The sequence below is a fragment of the Hemiscyllium ocellatum genome, chromosome 2, assembly GCF_020745735.1.
Source record: "Hemiscyllium ocellatum isolate sHemOce1 chromosome 2, sHemOce1.pat.X.cur, whole genome shotgun sequence".
Classification (NCBI taxonomy): domain Eukaryota; kingdom Metazoa; phylum Chordata; class Chondrichthyes; order Orectolobiformes; family Hemiscylliidae; genus Hemiscyllium; species Hemiscyllium ocellatum.
This window is the reverse complement of record NC_083402.1, coordinates 43,574,923-43,596,043: the sequence shown is the minus strand read 5'-3', so window position 1 is coordinate 43,596,043 and position 21,121 is coordinate 43,574,923. Positions and strand designations below refer to the sequence as shown.

The following is a 21,121-nucleotide window of genomic DNA, read 5'->3' as shown; positions in this document are numbered from 1 at the left end:
ATCTCGGGAGTAAACGCTGGCCTAGTCAGGAACACCCACATCCCGTGAATGAATTAAAAACTAAGGTGTAGCAAACTGAGCCTTGAGCTATTCCATCTCTCAAAAACCGCAGAAGCATAGCTAACATGGAGTAAACATTGAAATGGTTGTTCAATGAAAATACAGAGCCTCCTTTAAATACCTGACTAGCAGACTACTCTTCCTCAGAATGAATATGTGCTGTACACTGTCACTCCATTTTTAAAACGGAGGGAGGCAAATTTCAAACAGGTTCGAGTTGGTGTGAAACATTTTCACTTCTCGCACAATCCAAATCTAGCTATTTTTAAAGAGGAGAAATTTTCTCCCCAAGTGAATTTGTTTCTCTCTTCACAGATACTCTTCATAGAAAGCATGTAAACCTATGACTGATTTAATCTGAGAAAGTGTTGACAAATCATTTCAAAGATAATTTAGATGTGACAAAAAGGAAAGCACAAAGATTCAGAAATTTTGACGGTCATCTGCAAATCTTTTCCTCGTTATTCATGAATAATGTGTCAGGCCAGCACTAATTGTCAATCTTAATTGGTCATGAACTGGTGTTGGTGAATTGGCCTCTTGAACCTTTATAGTCCATGTGGTGCCGGTACACTCCCAGTGTTCTTCCAGGATTTTGACTTGGGAACAATGAAGGAATGGCATTTCAGTTTGAAATCAAAATGGTATACAACCTGAACAGAAATATATGGGAAATGCTCCCATATGTCTGTTATCTTAGTGATGCCCAGACTGTGCAATTTAACTTTATTTGTAAGACTTAAGTTGATTACAATTTCGAACTGAGTTGAGGGACCTTATGCCCGAATCATCGACTCTCCTGCTCCTCGGATGCTGCCTGGCCTACTGCGCTTTTCCAGTGTCACACTTTTAGACTCAAGACAGTCGAAAATCCTACTAATTTTCTGCAAGACTACTCTGTATTACAAGTTTATTTTGCAAATTTCACAATGTATTAAGTTAATCATAAAAATATAAAAGCATGAACTTAAATGAAAGTTACGGTAAAAGGTCACCCCTCAACTTCCAGTAAAAAAAAGTCACAGTCTATCTATCCAATACAATACTTGGGACACTGGCTCTTGGCTGATTGGACCTTGTTTTATCCTGTTGCCTGAAGTGTTTCTTTGGTGTTTTTACTGTGCACATAGCAACTAAGTGCTTTTTCTTACTAATCTTGTTAACCACCACCTGAGCATGATCAGTGACATTTCTGTACTCCAGTTGGCTTGCTAACACACAAACAGCACATGCTTCTCTCTGACAGGCTAAAGAATACATGCGTAGCTTGTGATTGGTTTCCTAAGACTGATAGGAGAAAGTGTACTCAGATTTCTCCAGTTTCCTCATTTCCCCTCCCCCTACCTTGTCTCAGTCAAATCCCTCGAACTCAGCACCACCTTCCTAACCTGCAATCTTCTTCCTGACCTCTCCGCCCCCACCCCACTCCAGCCTATCACCCTCACCTTGACCTCCTTCCACCTATCAACGCCCCTCCCCCAAGTCCCTCCTCCCTACCTTTTATCTTAGCCTGCTGGACACACTTTCTCATTCCTGAAGGGCTTATGCCCGAAACGTCGAATTTCCTGTTCCTTGGATGCTGCCTGACCTGCTGCGCTTTTCCAGCAACACATTTTTCAGCTTCCTAAGACTGATAGCTTTGGGAAGGAGATAGGCAATAATAAGTGCTATCAATGAGATGACCTAACAATCATATCTGTGAACATCTCTTTCCATATAAGTTTTCATTGTTAGCTTACTAAGTTCATACATGTTAAGTAAGGTAGTAAAGGGACCAAAGGATATTGTGTTTGATGAGAGAATATACAATGTCACTTCCCAATATTAATATTAAAAATAATATTAAAAATATCTCAAGAAGATCTTATGAAAACATCCAAATGTTCAAGACTATTCCAAAATCCATCATTATATTTTAGTTAAAAAAACCCTCTGTTAAATGTGCAACTTCATATAAAGTGAAACAAATTGGCGAAAGTCTTATATCTGTGATATTGTCATAAAGTGGGATAGCACAGATACAGACCCTGTGGTCCAACTCCATCCATGTCAACTAACTTTCCGAAACTAAATTAGTCCCATTTGCCTGAATTTGGCCTAAATCCCTTTAGACCCTTCCAATCGATGTACCTGTCCAAATATCTTTTAAATGTTGTCACTGTACCTGCATCCACAACTTCCTCTGGCAGTTCATTCCACACACAAACCACTCTATACGTAAAAATGTTGCCACACTGATGTCCTTTTTAAATCTTTCTCCTTTCACCTTAAAAATATGCCCTCTAGTTTTGAACTCCCCTACTTAGGGAAAAGACCTTTGCTATTCACCTTATCTATGCTCCTCATGGTTTTATAAACCTCTATAATGTCAACCCTCAGCCTCCTATACTCCAGTAAAGATAATCCCAGCCTATTCAGTCGTTCCTGAGAATTCAAACTCTCCAGTCCCAGAAACATCCTAGTAAATCTTTTCTAAACACACTCCAATTTAATAATATCCTTCCTAAGGCAGGGTGACCAGAACTGTAAAGAGTATTCCAAAAGGGGCCTCACCAATGCCCTGTTCAACCTCACCATGACACCTCAACTCCTGTAGTCAATGATCTGAGCAATCAAGGCAAGCATGCTAAATTCCTGCTTAACTATCCAGTCTATCTTGATGCATCTTTCAAAGAACTATGTACTTGAACCCCTAAGTCACTCAGTTTGACAATACTACCCAGGTCCCTACTGTATAAGTCCTGCCCTGCTCCTCAACTCATTGGCCCAATTGATCAAAGTCCCTTTGTAATCTAAGATCACCTTCTTGACTGTCAACTAAACCACCAATTTTGGTGTCACCGCAAATTTAGTAACCATGTCTCCTAAACTTTTACCCAAATTATTTATATAACATTACAAACAAAAGTTGACTCTGCACCGATCCTTATGGAACACTGCTGGTCACAGGCCAACAGTCCGAAAAACAACAATCCATCACCACCCTCTGCCTCCAGCCACCAAGCCAATTTTGTACTAATTGGTAAGTTCACCCTGAATCCCACATGACCTAACTTTACTAATTAGTCTACCATGTGGAAACTTGGTGTTTGAGATCTTAGGAGGAAGCTGAGAACGAATTATGCATTTAACACTTCTGACCGAAGGTGGTTGCAAATGCTTCAGCTTTTCTTTTCCCCCACTAAGTATTCATATAAATGACAATCAAAATTTTATTTATTTTGCTATAAACTGCCAACTTTTACATCCTTGACTTTATTAAAATCAACTGATGAAGGGCTTTTGCCCGAAACGTCGATTTCGCTGCTCCTTGGATGCTGCCTGACCTGCTGTGCTCTGCCAGCACCACTAATCCAGAATTTATTAAAATCAATCTAACATTTACTGGAGATTGAAAGTGTTTATTTGCACAGGCTGACAAGATTTACTAATATTCAATGGAAAGTAATAAAGTTCTGATTTTCCTGTACAGATTGTCTGGCAAGGATGCTTCAGATCCCGTGTGACTTTTCATTTGCTGTAAATATAGATTCTACTTGGTTCGTTCGAGCTGCAATTTTCATTAGTTTAGTTAGCAGTAAATTTACTGCTGTTAATACTGGTAGCCACAAAGTAATGCATTTCAAAGTGAACTGCCCCACAGCTAGATCTCTGCCATGGAACTTTCTGATGTTTGCGAAATCGGAGAGGTCCCTTTCATTGGAGCTCTATTGGTGAGGTTCTGTACTACAATGGCATTTTGGGACATCTGTCACTGTCAGGGCACACCAGCTGAAACGGACTGGTTGAGTGGGTGTATGGAATGTATTGGACCCTCAGATGCACAATGCAAATACTGGGCTACTGTAAAAACAAATGTTGAGAGACAAAGGATTAAAGAACCAGACAGTCATCTCAGTCTGGATCCCGAGATACCCTCTGGCTCATCTGTTTGGCCTGGTGGATAGCATGTTCCAACTAAGCAAAGGTTTTACCCTCTACGAACAAATCAGTCAGTAAATTGTATATCCGTGCTTGTACTTATAACCTCAGCAAACGTACTTAAAAAACCTATATAGTTTCGGCCGAACTTCTGGTTGGCTCAGGGCTTTTGCCTGAAAAGTCGATTTTCCTGCTCCTCAGATGCTGCCTGACCTGCTGTGCTTTTTCAGTACATCTCAAATCTAGACTGTGGGTTCCACCAAATGCAGTCCTCACTTTTGCCTCATAATACATACGTTACTTACACAACCCTAAATATGGATTCTCAAAGATGCACTCAAACTCAAAATGTTGTGATGTATGAGATGGAGTTGTTGAGCATGCTGAAGAAGGAAAGAAAGCATTGTTGCCACATGCTGTTGAGAAAGATGGAGAGCTGGAAAATTCTACCTACCCTTGCTACATTTTGCGAAGTCATGAGTTCTGCTTGCATTGAATTTAGATTCAATGGTTTATGCTGTCAGTCTCAGCTGTATGCATGGTGCATTTGGTTCTTTGGGATCTGCCTGCCACAGGCTAGACCTTTCACTTCAAATTGACCTTTTCCATGTTAACCCCCAGGAGGATCCTACTTTAAGAGGAGTATTGACACTTCAAATACAGCTCAGGTTGAATTGTTGGCTACTGTACTGAAAATAGCTGGGTATCCCCAAGTGGAGTCCAAAGTGGAGGAGCAGCATCTGGGAAGGTATCAAGCTCCTTGACACTGGTCGTTGGGAAAAAAAACGGAAGCCAGGTGAAAACAGCAAAAGGAGTGTACTGCCACACCAACTCCCCACCAATTCTTTCACATGACCACCATCTGCCCCAAGTGTAACAGAGCCTGCGGTAACCACATCGGTCTGTACAGCTACCTATGACTCATCCTGAGAGAGAAAGACAGTCATCTTAATAATGAGGGACCACTGACGACGATGATCCCCAAGTGCAGGGAAATACCCTCATCTAATTTTGAGAGAACCAGGAATTAAAAGTATCTCAAGTTTGCTTGCTGGATCAAAAATGGGATTTTTAAAATTGTGTTAGGGAACGAATATTTCAAGCGAGATTTTGTTACTGATTTCCACATTTATAGAAAGGCAGGAGACAGATTGTCTTTTCTTTAGATCAAGTTTTATTTGTGAGAAGCTTATGTAAATATTTTACTGCACTGCATTATAATCTCACTTTAATTACACAGTAAAATGAATGTCGGGGTTAGTGAAACTAACGAAACATATTAAGTTAATCCGAAGAAAATAAATAAGTACAAAAACAGAGGTATGATGAAACTACTTGGAGCAGATTGAGGCGGCCTCCTGTTCTGGCCAACATTTCTCCTTCAGATAATACCAAATTAAATTATCTAACTATTTATTAACTTACAACATGTGGCACCTTGCAATTGCCTACAGTGACTGCATTTCAAAGTTAATTGACTGGTTTTAAAACACTTCAGTTTGCCACAAGAATGTGGTATGCATCGTAAAATGCTTCATTGTTCCTTTGAAAAATTAAACCTTTATCTACGTATTTCAAAGAGATATTATACTTCTATTTTGGCCAGCAAAATCACTATAGAACAACAATACTCATTCTGAATCACTCAAAATTATGTAACACTTCTGCACATTTCACTACCAAGTTCTGTCACATAAAAGTAAAGAAAATAGGAGGAGTAGGCTATTCAGTGCTTCGAGCATGCTCTGCCATTCAGTATAATTATGGGTGATCATTCAATTCAGTACCTTCTTACCACTTTCAGTTCTGATCCCTTCAGATTGAATCAATCAAGACAATTGTGAAGAAGCCATTATCAATTTACACCACTCATTCTACCTCAACGTTTGCCAAATCCGAACCATGATTTTATTTTAAAATGTTTTCCAACATTCATGTTCCGCTCTTTATAGATTTCCACTAATCCAAATTTTCTGAGCAATGTTCAGCCATTATCTCCTGCCACCTTCGCCCACTGTGATTTCCTCTGCAATTTTGCTTTCTCAAATTTTTTCTTTAATCGATTCATTCCTAGTCTCCTGCCTGTAAAATACTGTGCTCAAGACATTTTCTTTTAAATAGCGTGTTGTTAAATGTAAGTTGGTGTCATCCTCTGGGCAGGGTGATGGACAGAATTGTACAGAATGTAAGCAGCTGTACCTGGCCTGCTGAATAGCATCCACCCATGTCTCACAGTCAGCCTCTTCCTCAATTCGGAGCTCCAATGGTTTATGTCCCTCATGTCCAAAATTTATGGTAAAGTAATGCTGCAAAAATAGAACATGGTAACATTAATCACACCGATTTTTGATGGTGTCCTGAAATATTAGAACAAGTAGTAATTTGATGGCAGTCAGATTTCACCAAAATTGTGCAAATGTAAATTTCAAAGCCACTTATTAACAAAAAGCAAATCTACAGCTAATTAAATGCTGAAAACATCTAGCTCCATCAGTATTTGGGACAATAGAGATGGGTCATGTCATAGAAGGCAGCAAATGCTAGATGCATCTGAAGTCACAATAAGTTGCTTCCCTACGTCATGTGCATTCCCCATTTGATTGGATAGTTCAATAACAGTAACAATTCAGGATCTGGAGTAGGTCCCTCAAGCCTGCTTCCTCTGCAATGTGATCAAGGCTGATAGCAACCGAAAACACGTACTTTGGTTTGGGGCTTCAACATTATGTTTAAATGTAGATTATAACCCTGTCTGGCATGTTCTCTAGCATTGATTATCCATAGAAAAGCCAAGTCATAGCCAGACGGTGGGCTCACTGTCCACTTAAGGGCACTGTGTAGGCTCTCTAAATTGGTGGATTGCTGAAAATGCAGAAATTTGGCTTTCCAATGAGAGAGCATGCAATCAGCAACATTTAAAAATTCTTAAATTTCAAAATGTCTTCAAGAGCCAGGGCACCATTGTGCACTGGAAGACCTCATGGTCTGGAGTTCTGTCCTCCTGCTCTACCACCAGGCAGCTAACCAGGGGCCCAGTGTCTCAGAAGGACCACAATTCGACTGAAATTTCTTAGTTGGCCTCTGGCAATAGCCCTCAACCAGATTTTAATTGTCATTCATTAGCTTCCTGCTTCTTTTGGGTAACCCTACCAACTCCAATCCTACCTCTGGGAAAAATGGCCAAGACAACATGGAGCCAAACTTCCACACCAGCCTCTCTCCCCACCATGCCCTGCAGACCCCATTGGCCTACATGTCCTCCACCATAAAACCACTTTTTCCCCTTCTCTCTCAATATTATTGATTGATAAAAATAGACCAAGTTTGACTTCAGAATCAAGAACAAACAATTCAAGACTAGAACTAAACTGGAAGTATTCATTCATTTTATAAGAGAAAATAACAAAGATTTTAAGAAGCAGGTTGTTTCAATTTGTATGTCTCAGTTCCTATTTCAACGTTCTCATAACTTTGAATGTTTTGTCAAGTCCTTTTACCTCCAAGATGGATATCAAGTATTAATTTGCGATAACTGTCATTTGCTTATTCCCGATCATAATTTTCTTCTGTCTCTGCCTCCAAGAGATCCACATTTACAAGGTCAGGGACAAAGTGGGAACAAAGATGAATTTAAATTATGATTACTTTTGCTATCATAAGCCTAAGAGAGTCAGGTATAACCTAATTCACTCTTTTCCCTTTTAACTCTGTCACTCGCTGTGATAAGCCAAAGGGGGTTTCCCCTGTCCCCGAATCTCAGATTTAACTTTTGGAAATAAATCGACTGAAAAATATTTTAAGCTGAAATCCAAGGCAGTGATTATGAACAAGCCTCTCCGAACTGAGTACATGCTATGCCATTCCATTTATAAAAACAATGTAAATTGAAAAGAACAGGTGAGCAGATAGGTTATAACTCTCAGGTTTTGGTAAATCAGTGCTATGAAAAATCAATTCAGATGTTTCACAGCTTTTCAGAGGTTAGGTGTCCAATAATATTTTCTACAGTGAGCTGAGCTTCTTGTAAGCAAAGTGGGCTTATTCCAGCTAGCAGCTTGAAGGCAGAGTTCAAGGGTCAGTGGGAGACTGGCCAGTTCACCTGGAATCCCTGCTATTGCTCTGGATGTCAAATTGTACCTAACCTGGAATCCCAAAACCACATCCTTGCACATTATGAGCTTCTTCCTTTCATTTAGTACTGTCTTAAACTTCACCTGTTAGCTACTGCAAGTCTAAGCGAACAAAATGCACAAAGAAATTTAGGAGACTATTGAGACCGCAGATAAGGCAGGCAGTTCCATTCTTAAACCATGGGAAATGCAGAAAGCAGTTCCTGAACTGCATACAATGAGGCTAAACCAGAAAGAAAACCTGTGTTGTAATGGGGATTGTTAATAAAATTGCATGCCATGGGAATTATCTGGGGATATGTGGTAAAGGAATGACCTTATAGAGCTGCTAAGAAGGGGATTCATTCAGTAAAGCCATTAGGAGAATAGAATCATTTGTTAGGGTCACATAAGATTCATCTAGAGAAACTGCTAAAAAGGCAGGAATTCTCCATTTTATTCTCAAAAGTTTCAAACCTTCCATTTTGACAGCAGGAATGCTATGCTACAGATTTAAAAGCATGGAAAATAAATAAGCATGTTTGGAATACATAAAGCATTTTATTGTGAAATGTAGATTTTAACAAGCATTTTCCCATCACAGAATCCTGTCAAGTCACACAATGCACAACCCCACCTTAAAATATCTTTGACAGCCAAAGTGAAGTGATATTTGATGATCAGATGTACAACAGCAAAATTCAAAAAATAGCATACGATCAAAATGTTTCACTCACAATTGATATACCACTTTCCTTTCTGCAATCCTTTGATCCTCAGATGTCCATTTTATTTTTCGGTTTGAAGAACCAAATCAAACAAATTGATTTAAATACTGTAATTATTTGAGTGATGAAAGACTTCTGTGCCACATATGCAGAATGACTTATTAAAAATTTGTCAAAATTTGTTCACAGAAGATGGCCATCGCTTGCTAGGCCTGTATTTATTGCCCATCCCAGAGGACAGTGAAAGGTCAACTATATTGTGTGACTCTGGGCCCACAGCATCGGCCAAGGATAGCAGTTTCCTTCCCTAAAGGACATTAGTGAACCAAGTAGGTTTTTCTGACAATCGACAAGGGATTCATGATCATTAAACTCTTAATTCAAACTTTACCACCTGCCATAGTTTGATTTGAAGCTGGGACCCAGAACATTAACTGGGTCTCTGGATTAATAGTCTAGCCATAATACCACAAGACCAATGCCTTCCCCAAACAAAACGGTTAATTGAATGGGTACTGTAAATTGAGATGTAATAATGGAAACAGATTTTCCTAATTATGGCCTCTAGTAAAATACCTACTCTGCCAGAAGTGCACTCATGGATGTCCAAATCCATCACCATGGGTAAGGATTTGGAAAAACTACCATCTACAATCTATCCATTCACTATAAATCTATCTCTTACCCAAAATCCAGCTGACTTCTCCAGTTGACCTGTTGTATCTGTCTGCTCCTGCCCCACTGAACGTACCTCATGTCTCAAAACTATGCTGTCCCTTTGGTCCAAGAACTCCCCACATACATTCAGGACACCACCAACACCCTCCATCTTCTCCATGACTATTGTTTCCCCAGTCACCAATGACTCATCTTGACCACGGACATCCAGTCCCTATATTTGTCCATCCGCTAGGAGGCAAAGGCTCTCCATTTCTTCCTCTCTCGCTGACCCAACCATTCGATTGGCAGGACTGGTCCTCACCCTCAACAACTTCTCCTTCAAATCCTCCCACTTCCTTCAGACCAAAGGGGTAGCCATGGGCACCTGTATGGGCCCCAGCATATACCTGCCTCTTCGTAGGATATGTGGAACAGTTCATCATTCGCAGTTACACTGGCACCATCCCCCACCTTTTCTTCTGTTACACTGAGGACTATAATTGGCACCACCTTGTGCTCCCATGAGGAGGTTGAGTAGTTCATGAACTTCATTAACACCTTCTACCGTAATCTTAAGTTCACCTGGATCACCTTTGATACCTCCGTCCCCTTCCAGGACCTCTCCAGCTCTGTCTCAAGCAACAGACTCAACACAGACATCTCAATTCCTCCATCTCCACTGTATCTGCTCCCAGGAGGAGCAATTCCAGACTTCCCAGATGGCCTATTTCAACAATCACAATTTCCCCTCCCATGTGCTGGAAGACATTATAAACCATATTTCCTCCACTTCTCACACTTCCACCCTTGAACCCTACCCCTCCAACTGCAACAAGGATAGACCTCCCAGTCCTCACCTCCCAGCCCACTAATCTCCAAATACAGTGCATTATCCGCCGCCATTACCACCACCTACAGTCAGACCCCACCACTAGAGAAATATTTCCTTCCTCACTTCTATCTCCCAACAGAGACCAAATTCCTCCTATGACTCCCTTGTTAGGTCCATGCCCCTCATCAAATTACCCTCCACACCCAGCGCCTTCCCTTGCCGCAAAACCTGCATCCACATTAACCCCCCACCTCCATCCAAGGCCCCAAAAGATCTTTTCAGATCCAGCCGAGATTTTTCTACACATCCACCCACCTCATCTACTGCGTCCATTGCTCTCGATGTGGTCTCCTCTACGTCAGGGAGGCAGGACGCCACTCACGGAGCATTTCAGGAAATAACTCTGGGACACACGACATCAACAGCAACTTCACTAGTTTCAAAATCTCCCCTCCCCCACCTCATCCCAGATCCCACCTCCAACTTGGCACCACCCTCTTGACCTGTCCATCTTCCTTCCCACCTGCCTGCTCCACCCATCCAACCAACCTATCACAATCACCCTCCACCTATCACCTTCCCAGCTACCTTCCCCTCCCAAACTCCACCCCGCTATTTATCTCTCAGCCACCTTCCCCCTCCACATTCCTGATGAAGGGCTTATGCTTGAAATGTCGTCTCTCCTGCTCCTTGGATGCTGCCAGACCTGCTGCGCTTTTCCAGCGCCACACACCTCAACTCTGACTATCCAGCATTTGCCATCCTCACTTTCTACTATAGTTCAGAAAAGCATTGTCTAATTTTCTTTCTAGCTGCATGGGTCTCTGAGGCTAGAGTGTGGCAGAGACTTCCATAACCGGAAGTTAATGCTGTGAATAATTGCCATGTGTGTGGCCATGCAGCTTACAGGGAATGTTAGCTCACAGCACTTCGAACACACAGTAGGGATTGGAGTCTTGCCCCCAGCTGACTAGTTTACCGGATGACGCAATGCTTATGTTACTCCATGTACCACCAGAAACTTGAAGTGGTTATCATGGCATTGAAGAATTTAGCACACATTTCGCACAGCAAACAATCATACACAATCATTGCATCTCACAGACACAGTTGTGTCTGGGGCTAACATTAAACTATTATGATGCATAAAGGAGCACAGATCAGCATGCTTCCAGTATCATGTCATGTTTCAAATAAGCGGAGTTAAGATGTAATCAAATACCATTATATTCTCAGTTCACTTGAAATGACACAAAGTCATGAGCATAGCTCTTGAAGGTATACACTCCATTCTCACCTTTCCACAAAAAGATGACAATATACTAAATGTAGAATCATACATTACAGAAGAGACCCTTTAGCCCATCAAGTCAATACCACCAAAACTACACTTAACCTGTACTAGGTCCCACTTTCCAGCACTAGCCCCAAAATCTTGTATATTAAGACATTTAAAGTGCTTACCCAAGTATTCTTTCACAGCATGCAAAGGTTGAGAGGCAGTGCATTCCAGACACACACCACCCTTCAAATGAAATAAGTTTTCCTCAAATCCTCTCTAAACCTTATCTTCTACCTTAAAAAAGGTGTGCTTGATTATTGACTTTTCAGTTACAGGGACCAGCTGTTTGCTGTCTATCCTATTCATCCCCTCAAACTAATGTTCCTCTGTCAGTTCCTCTCTCAGCATTCATTGCCCTAAAGGACACAAGCTGAGCTTATCCAGCATTTCTTCATCCCAGCTCTATCCCAGGCAATGTCCAGGTGAATCTCTTCAGCATCCCCTCCTAATGTGTGCTGCCCAGAACTGCACTTAGTACTCCAGCTGTGGCCCAACCAAAATTCTTTAAAACTCCATCTGAACCTCCCTGTTTTTCTAATCTATGTCATAACTGGCAATTACACGTGGCCTATGTGCTTTCTTAACTTCACTATTAGCCTGTCCTGCCATCTCCAGTGATTGGGAATAAGCAACCCCGGATCACTTTGTTGCTCTGACTTTCCTAGTGTCCTATCATTCACTAAGCACCCCCTTTTCTTGTTACTTCCTCCAAAGTCAGGGTTAAATTTCATCAGCCACTGATCTGCCCATCTGACCAATCCATCTGTATTCTCCTGTAACCAAAGACCTTCTTCCTCTCGGTCAACAACTGGCCTGTCAGATGTATGGTACAGCTCGGTGTTTCTGAAGGAGCACTGATCAGAATCTCCCATCAGAGATGCAAAACTTTTCCTTTACCTAAAAATAAGGAACAGAGTGGCAATCCGTGTAGGATTGCTACTCCTCGGAAAATCCAGTCCTACATTCTTAAATATGATTTCAATGGAGGGTAAATATCATCCTAATCGATTCTGCTTCTCAGCTAAAAATACTTGCAAAACACAATAATTTAGAAATCAGAAGTTGGCCATTCAGCCGTTTGAGCTTGATCTACCATTCAATGTGATCATAGCTGATCCTTGTTCTCAATGTCACCTTCCTGTCTGCTTTCTCCCTATGCTCACTGATGCCTTTAAAAAGGCAAAAATGGAACTATTATGGTCTTGAATTTATTCAGTGATTTGGCTTCACAGTCTTTGGTGATAGAGAATTCCACAGATTCACTATCCTCTGAGTGAATACATTGTTCCTCATCTCAGTCCTAAATGTTCGATCCTTTATCCTGAGACAGTGTTTCCTGGTTCAAGACGTCCCAGTCAGGGAATATGTCCTAATGAAAGGCTCCAACCTGAATAGTCACGTTCCCTCCTCCTCTGATGCTGCTTGACCTGCTGTGCTTTCTCCAGCTCTACTCTTTATCCACTATGATTTCCAACATCTGTAGTTCTATTTCCAGGGAATATATCCTCCCTGCATCTAGTCCAGCCCTGTTAGAAAGTTATATATTTCAGTCAGATCCACTCTCACTCTTCTAAACTCCATTCTCCATTCAAACCAATCTCTCCCCATAGAACAGTCCTGTCATCCCCCATACCAGCTTGATGAACCTTCATTGCACTCCTTCTATTGCAGGTATATCCTCTCTTCATTAGGGAAACTAAACTCCAGATGTGGTCTCACCAAGGCCCAGTATAACCGCAGTAAGGTATCCCTACTTCAAGACACAAATTCCTCTTGCAATGAGAGCAAATATACCATTTGCCTTCCTAACTACTTTCTACTTCTGGCTGTCTACTTTCATTGACTGCTCAGTAAGACCCCTCAGATTTCTTTATGCATCCATACTTCAGTATATCACCATGTAAATAATAGTGCCTGTTTTATCCACGATCATATTTAATTTCACAAAGCCACAATGTACAGCATTTGCTACTGCATAGGTTTGCCCAGTAACTCAACTTGTCTAAAGCTGGAACAGTAGTAGCAAATAAAAAACAACTTCCAGCCACAATACTACCAATCAAGCCATGTGACATTTCAAATGAAGTGCAGAGGTGCAGAAAGTGGCATTTTGAATACTTTATCTATCTTCATGGTAAAAGCCACAAAGAAACGTTCAGGAAGTAGTAAGAATACAAACACATGAACATTCGAGTAAGGGATACAGAATGAACTTCTTAAAGTCTTGGCCGTTTTCTCTTCTCAAACTGTTAGTGCGTCTCTAGTGTAGTTCTTGCTCCTAGCTCTTTAAATCAACAAAGTCAAGCTTGTAACAGTTTTATAATCCCAAACTCTACTTCCCCCTTTTTCCTAAATCTAATCAGTCACAAAGACTTTATTTTCAGATCCTCAACACTGCCCACCTCCAACTCCTCTGCTGCCAAAACTGTAATCCATCTCTTTATTGTGGAGGGTGAATTTCACCAACATCCTCCTTGCCAATCTTTCCACCCACTATAAGCTAAAATTTCTGAGAATTGTGTTTGCACTACAGGCTGCATTCCTATTACCCCTGTCCTTACTGGGCTTAACAAGGTCCCTTGGGGCAGAATATTGCATGTAATATGTTCTATATTATCTTCAGATCCCTTTGTGTACTGGTTTCTTTTTGTCCATAGCTTTTGATGACATGCTACTGGGTATACCCTCCATTCCCCTAACACAGGCTTACTTCTGTTCTTTGTGAAGTAACAGGTTAACCACACCAATTCTCTGACCAAAACTATTGTCACTATGATGGCAGATCTCATGGGAAAAAGCCTTTTCTCCCACACTTTCATGAATGGATTGTTAGGAGGAGTAGGCCATTCAGCCACTTTGAGCCTGTTGCGTTATTTAATAAGCGATTACAGCCTCAACACAGCTTCCTACCTATCATTGATACCCTTTGACATAATTAGTCAAGAATCTACCTTAAAAGGATTCAATGACCCTCTTATACCACTCTCTGGGAAGAGCATTCCAAAGACTAGTGACCATTTACAACAGACAACATTCCATTGGCCTTCCTAATCACTTGCTGTAGCTACATATCATTTTCTGATTCATGTATGATTCCTCAGTATTTCAGTACCAGTGAATCATGCTTTCAGAGATCATCTTGAAATGGCAAATAAAGTAATGGCAAAATGTTCTGGTTCCAGCATATGACAAACACTTTAATCTTTCTCTGTGAAGTTTTTAAATGTTCTTCTGCTATTTTACATACTCTTTTATTTAAGCGATTCATGCACGGGGTGTAGGTTTCACTGACACCAACACTTATTGTGAAGTTGGTGGTGAGCTGCTTTCTTGAACTGCTGCCATCTTGTTTGATGTAGGCATATCCATAGTACTGTTAGGGATAGAATTCCAGGATTTTGATCCATCAACACTGAAAGAACAGTGATATGTTTCCAAGCCTTGATGGTGAGTGGCTTAGAAGGATACTTGCAGGTGATGGTTGCATCTATTGCCCTTGTCCTTCTAGATGGTATCGGTTGTGGGTTTGCAAGTTAACTAAGGATCTTTGGTGAATTTCTGCATTGCATCTTGTAGAAGTACACACTGCTGACACTGAGCATTGGTAGTGGGGGCCTGGAGAGGTGGAACGGATGCTTATGGATGTAGTGCCAATCAAGTGGGTTGCTTTGTGCTCGATAATATTAGGTTTTGAGTGTTGTTGAAGCTGCAAGTGGAGAATATTCCATCACACTTTTCATGGTGAGCAGGCTCTGGGAAGTCAGGAGAATATTTACTCAAGGATTCCTAGGTTCTAAATCAACTCTTGAAGCCACAGTATTTATAGGACAAGTCCAGGTGAGTTTCTAGTACATGGCAACCCTGAGGAAGTTGATAGCTGGGGATTCAGCAACAGTAGTGCCATTGACTATCAAGGGGCAATAGTTAGGCTCTCTCTTGTTGGAGCTGGTCATTGTCTGATGCAGCATGAACTTTTCAGCCCAAGCCTGGATATCACCAGGTCTGAGTCAAACGTGTGGCACTGGAACAGCACAGCAGGTCAGGCAGTAGCCAAGGAGCAGGAGAATCGATGTTGAGAGCACAAGCCCTTCACCAGGAATGGCAGCACGTGGACACAGACTGCTTCAATATCGAAGTCTTCACAGATGATACCGAATCATCAAACATCTCTACTTCTCACCTTACAATAGTGTGAAGGTCATTGATGAAGCAGTTGTGGCTCCTGAGAACACAGTCAGTCAGTCATATAAGCCAGTATTGGGATTCATCTTTCAATATTAAAACTTTTCTCTGATTAATTCTAATGGACCATTTAACTCTCAACCGTAGATTAATTCAGTTGGACTAAATCCAACAGATTCATTTGGTATCTCTGGTAGCAAATAACAGAAAAGTCAAACCTTTGTCCCAGTCCTGAGAACATTTATGACCATGCTTTAATCATGGTCTTGGAGAGTTGGATGATGGCTTTTTAAAACTCTCTGAGTTTTTGATATTATCCAACCAGTGATGCTCACATCCCACAAATGACGTATTAAAAAATTTTAGACATAAGATTGGAATCTTGGTTTGACCAACTGCCTTTCCATACATAGTTTCTAATGAGTAAGAAAATTGATTCAATTTTTTCCACCACTATTTAAGCTGCAATTTTCTTCAAAGGAAAGGCTTCTAGAAATGGAGTTGGTACCCATAATTTTAGGTATAAACTGATGTCCCACTTATTTTCAGTAATGGTCCAACACAGTTTACTAACACTCAACTAATAGTTTTGGAAGAACCAACTATAGATATGAAAGGTGCCAGTTTGATTGTATATTAAGGTTTTACCATTACCTGACATCAACGGCATGTCCTACAGAACCACATGGAATTCTTATGAAATCTTGGCCAGTAAAAATTCTTGTTTATCAATCCTTGCGTTTTCTGTATTCCTACATGCCCTGCCTTGGGACTTTTACACATAGCCAACAATATCTCCTTATTATATCTGGACAGCACCACGATCTGATGAACAAACATCCACTCTTTATTGTAGGTCTACACAATTTCTTTCAGATGCTTAAAAGTACAGTTCCAGATCAGCCGTGAGATCATTACCCTCCTACAGAATTCTGAATGAACAGATAAGGGAGAAATGAGACTCTCTAAAGGACTTCAATCGAGAGACTTTGCAGAGTGCAAATGATGCTGTTGGAAATACATTCAGTTAAAGAGAAATATTGCCAGTTTAATATTTCAGCCAATAATATATTCAAAAATTATTTTAGTTGATGAAACTAAGAAAATACTTGGGGAAAGATGTAGGCATAGAGTTTAATGAACATGTAGATGAACATCTGAGGTATGCTGTGCTGCAATGATCCCAGAAATATTCTGCTCAAAAGGCTGGAACCCATATAGCACACAGCATATTGATTCTGTAGCTTTACCATTGCACACAATCTGGAAGTCTAGCTCGACTCTGAATGAAGAACAATACCATTTATCCCTGTTGCTGGTTTGTCCTGATTTAGAATAACATTCTAGAACATTAAACAGAGGGCTTTGAAACAGAATGAATTGTAAATTCCTCACCATTATTGATTTGTTTCAATTTGCAAGCAATCTGTTGAGATATATAACATTTTTCTTCATATTTTACAGCATTAGAAAAGTCATAATTTAAGAAAGTGTTGCAAGATATTGAAAGAACAATCCTCAACCACTTTTCATTTGAAAAAAAGACTTTTTAAATCTAATTAATTGTTCTTTCTTTGTAATAATTTCCATGAAGGTTCATCCAATAGTTATCTTACGTTGTGTGAATAATCCACACCAGTTTCTATGATTTCAAGATCTTACGCTAGATTTTGCAAATTAACTGATCATGGCTGATAGGGATAGTGAGCAAAGTTGAGGGGGGTGCATGACAAAGTGAAGCCAGACGTGTTGTACCATTTAGATGCAATTATAAGAAAGGACACATAAGATTCTGTACCATCTTAAGTTATTACCCTCTGCTAGCTGAGAACTTACGGTTTGCTCATGAGAGTGTGGTCATCTTGTCGGATTGTATTGTCTTGCATTTTTTTTTACTGCACAGAAATTCAATGTTTTCACATCAACGCTGTTAATATTGTGATCCTGTGTTTGTGCCAGTTTAGAAATAAACATAGCTTAATGGTGCCAGAGAACAGTCTGTATGGCAGGATGAAGGGCAATGGGTACCCACTAATGATTGAAGACTCACTATAATTCATTAAAAAATACAAACATGTTGTGAAATATATGGACTTATTACACTGCAAAATTGTAATCACAATATTCCATTGTATCAAAGGAAAGTAGTCCCCAGACTTGAGATAAGAGCTTTGGACACACTGTGATAGAAATGTTGTGTGGCGTTGTTACATTCCCTGTCGGATATAGCGTCTCCAATAAAACTAACAGTGTAACATATAAAGTCCAATGTCACCTATTAAAGGGTACTTTTCAAGATGAATTTCTGCTTCTCACCACGGATTTAATCTGAGTATCAATATTCTCAGGTTAACCAGTTATCAAACAACACACTGGACAATTTGGATGCCGGGCTCATGCGCACCTGCTCCTCAGATGCTGCCGGACCTGCTGTGCTTTTCCAGCACCACACTCTCAAATTTGGATGGAATATCTCACATAGAGTAGAGTATAGAGTCTGACAAAACAGCAAGCTTGATCCACTTTTGCTCTACAAATTCTTAATCTGCAAAAAAGGATAACAAAAAGACAGAGGAGCAGAAAGAAGAAAAAAAAGTAAAGATTACAGCCACTTTCATGACACTAAAAACATGCAGACTTTGATGACAGAAGCCTGCACAAAATCTACTGCTGGATTTTGTTTTCCCTGATGTTCTTCAATGTCGTACCTGAGATATCAAAATGGCCCCTTATTTGGCTCAACCCCAGCAAGTGAATTGAAAAATGCAAATTTTAAATGATTCCACTGTAGATTGTGCAAGAAGACACCTTGGTTTTGGAATTTAGAGAAACGATTTTTCTGTCACTCAGTTACACCAAAGAACATTGGTGTACACTTTCCATTATCTAATGTAAGATATCACTGGTTTTGCCATTCCCTCATGAAATCCAAACTCAGTTCTACACAATAAATAATACTGTAAATTGAGTTTCAGGATCCACAAAATTAAAAAGAAATAGGTTTCAATTTAAGCAATTGCAGTTTTAACCTAATGTCAGATTCTTTGGTGCTGAGAAACCTACTTTGTTATTTTTAAGTAATATCTCATCATTTATTTCCAAATACATCTTATGCATGCTTTATAGTTTGATAAAATTTTAAAACACTAAAATGAACTCTATTTTGCAGAAATAGAATTAGATTGAATCCTTAATCTGAGTCAACTACTAAGGAGATTCAAGTTCCATTATTATGTGCTTCTAAGAACTGATTAGATACACCAGGTCATGCTTACTAAATTAATTTAAACTGTTATGCAAGACATTATGTGCAATGTCCTGTAATTTTAGTGAGTATATTTTCAAACTTTCCTCACATAAATAACTTAAACTAAGAAAATTATTAATTTGTAAACTTTATTTTGAATTTTTCTTCCAAAGGCATTAAACCTGGTGCATTATAATCCCTTCAACACTGGTTGCTCTGCACTGTCTTTCCAAAGTATTCATTATCCACATGTGAATGTCAGCAGGACATTCAGTTCTGGGCATTCTCACAGCAGCATCCAAGCAATCTAAGACTTTCTGACTCCTGTCTTTAAATAACTGCACTGCATGAACTGTTCGAACATTAATTAGAGCCCCTGCCTGCTTCCAACAATTCAAAAAAGATTTACAAGCTAAAACATTTTTAAATTGCCAAATAAATCAAAACAAATAATATAAGTGGCATGACAATATAGAAATTTACTGCTCAAATTTGTGCATTTTAACTACAAGTTAAGAGGAGGACTTTCTTACTCCCAGAAATTCGAGGCTATATCTGATCTGATCTGATCTATTAATGCTGAGGTTTCTTGTAGAATAATAGAAATAGCAGTTGAAATTTTCCTCTCCTTCATATAATATGACAGTAAGAAAGGTGGGAAAATGTTGAAATTTTAAAACATCAGACTCTTGATAAACATTTTAATGTATGAAATAAGAGCAGAAGTAAACCATCCAGAACCTTCATTCAACAAGATCAGGACTGACTAGTTTGTGTTTCAAATCCACATTTCCATCCACCTGTAATGACCCTCAATTTCCCCTCCACAACAAGGATCTACCCATCTCGGTCTGAAAAATATTAAAATGACCCCACCTCTTCAAGTAGAGAACTCCAAAGTTGCACAACATTGAGAGAAAAGATTACTCATCTCAGTAGGAAAGGGCGACCCCTAATTTTAAGATAGCGTCCTCTAGAGAGACAACCTTATTGACTCTTAAGTGATTTGACAGAATAGATACTGAGAGGTTGTTTCCTCTTGGGGAGAGTCAAAACCAGTAGGCATAATCCCAGATAAGGAATCACGCATTTAAGACAGAGAGGAGGAAGAACTTCTTCTCTCGGAGGGTAGTAAATCTGTGGAATTCTACCACAGAACACTCTAGGCAGGATTATTACAAATATTCAAGGATAATAGAGACTGATTACTAATAAAATATTGGAATCAAAGGCTGTGGGAATAATGTATGAAAGTGATTAGATTAGATTCCTTACAGTGTGGAAACAGGCCCTTCGGCCCAACCAGTCTACACTGGACCCTCCGAAGAGCAACCCACCCAGACCCATTTCCCTCTGACAAATGTACCTAACATGATGGACAATTTGTCATAGCAAATTCTTTAGACTGTGGAAAGGAACCCACGCAGACAGGGAAAATGTGCAAACTCCACACAGACAGTCACCCAAGGTTGGAATCAAACCTGGGACCCTGGTGCTGAGGCAGCACCGTTAACCACTGAGCCACCGTGCCGCCCTGTTGAGGCTTATCAGATCAACCACGATCTCATTGAACAGCAGAGTTGATTCAATGGGATGAATGACCTAGTGTTGCTTTTACACCTTTTCAAATTCTGCACTGACCCACAGATGGAAAGGATTTTTCTATGTCCATCTTGTCAAGATTGTTCAGGACCTCGCACATTCCAACCAGTACATCAAATAACATTTTTGCAATTTTCTCCTCAAAAGCCTTCTGACAATTTCAGAATCTTATCATTGAATGGCAAACTTATTCCCATGTGCTTGTATCAGAGTAAAACCCCCAACTCGCTATTTTATATGCCACTTCCAATTTCCTCTCTTTTCCTAAGATGTAGGTCAGAGTGAGTCACAGTTAACCACAGCTCACTATGTGTTTATCCAGGCCATCAACCAACTGCTTCTTCAAAATAAAGTCCCTGTAGTCTCTACAGTCACCATCCTCATCAACCCTTCATCTTTGCAAGTCAGCATCAGCAAACCAACAGCCTCAGCATCTTT

At 40.1% G+C, this 21,121-nt stretch overlaps 1 protein-coding gene across 1 annotated transcript in view; it reads right to left on the bottom strand.

Annotated features, from left to right (window-relative positions):
- Positions 1-21,121, bottom strand: part of rasgrf2b (Ras protein-specific guanine nucleotide-releasing factor 2b) — a 241,943-nt gene that overhangs the window by 207,930 nt on the left and 12,892 nt on the right. The window contains exon 2 of the mRNA XM_060844008.1: positions 6,181-6,287. Coding sequence (XP_060699991.1) covers positions 6,181-6,287 — 107 coding nt within the window. The remainder of the gene's footprint in view (positions 1-6,180; positions 6,288-21,121) is intronic.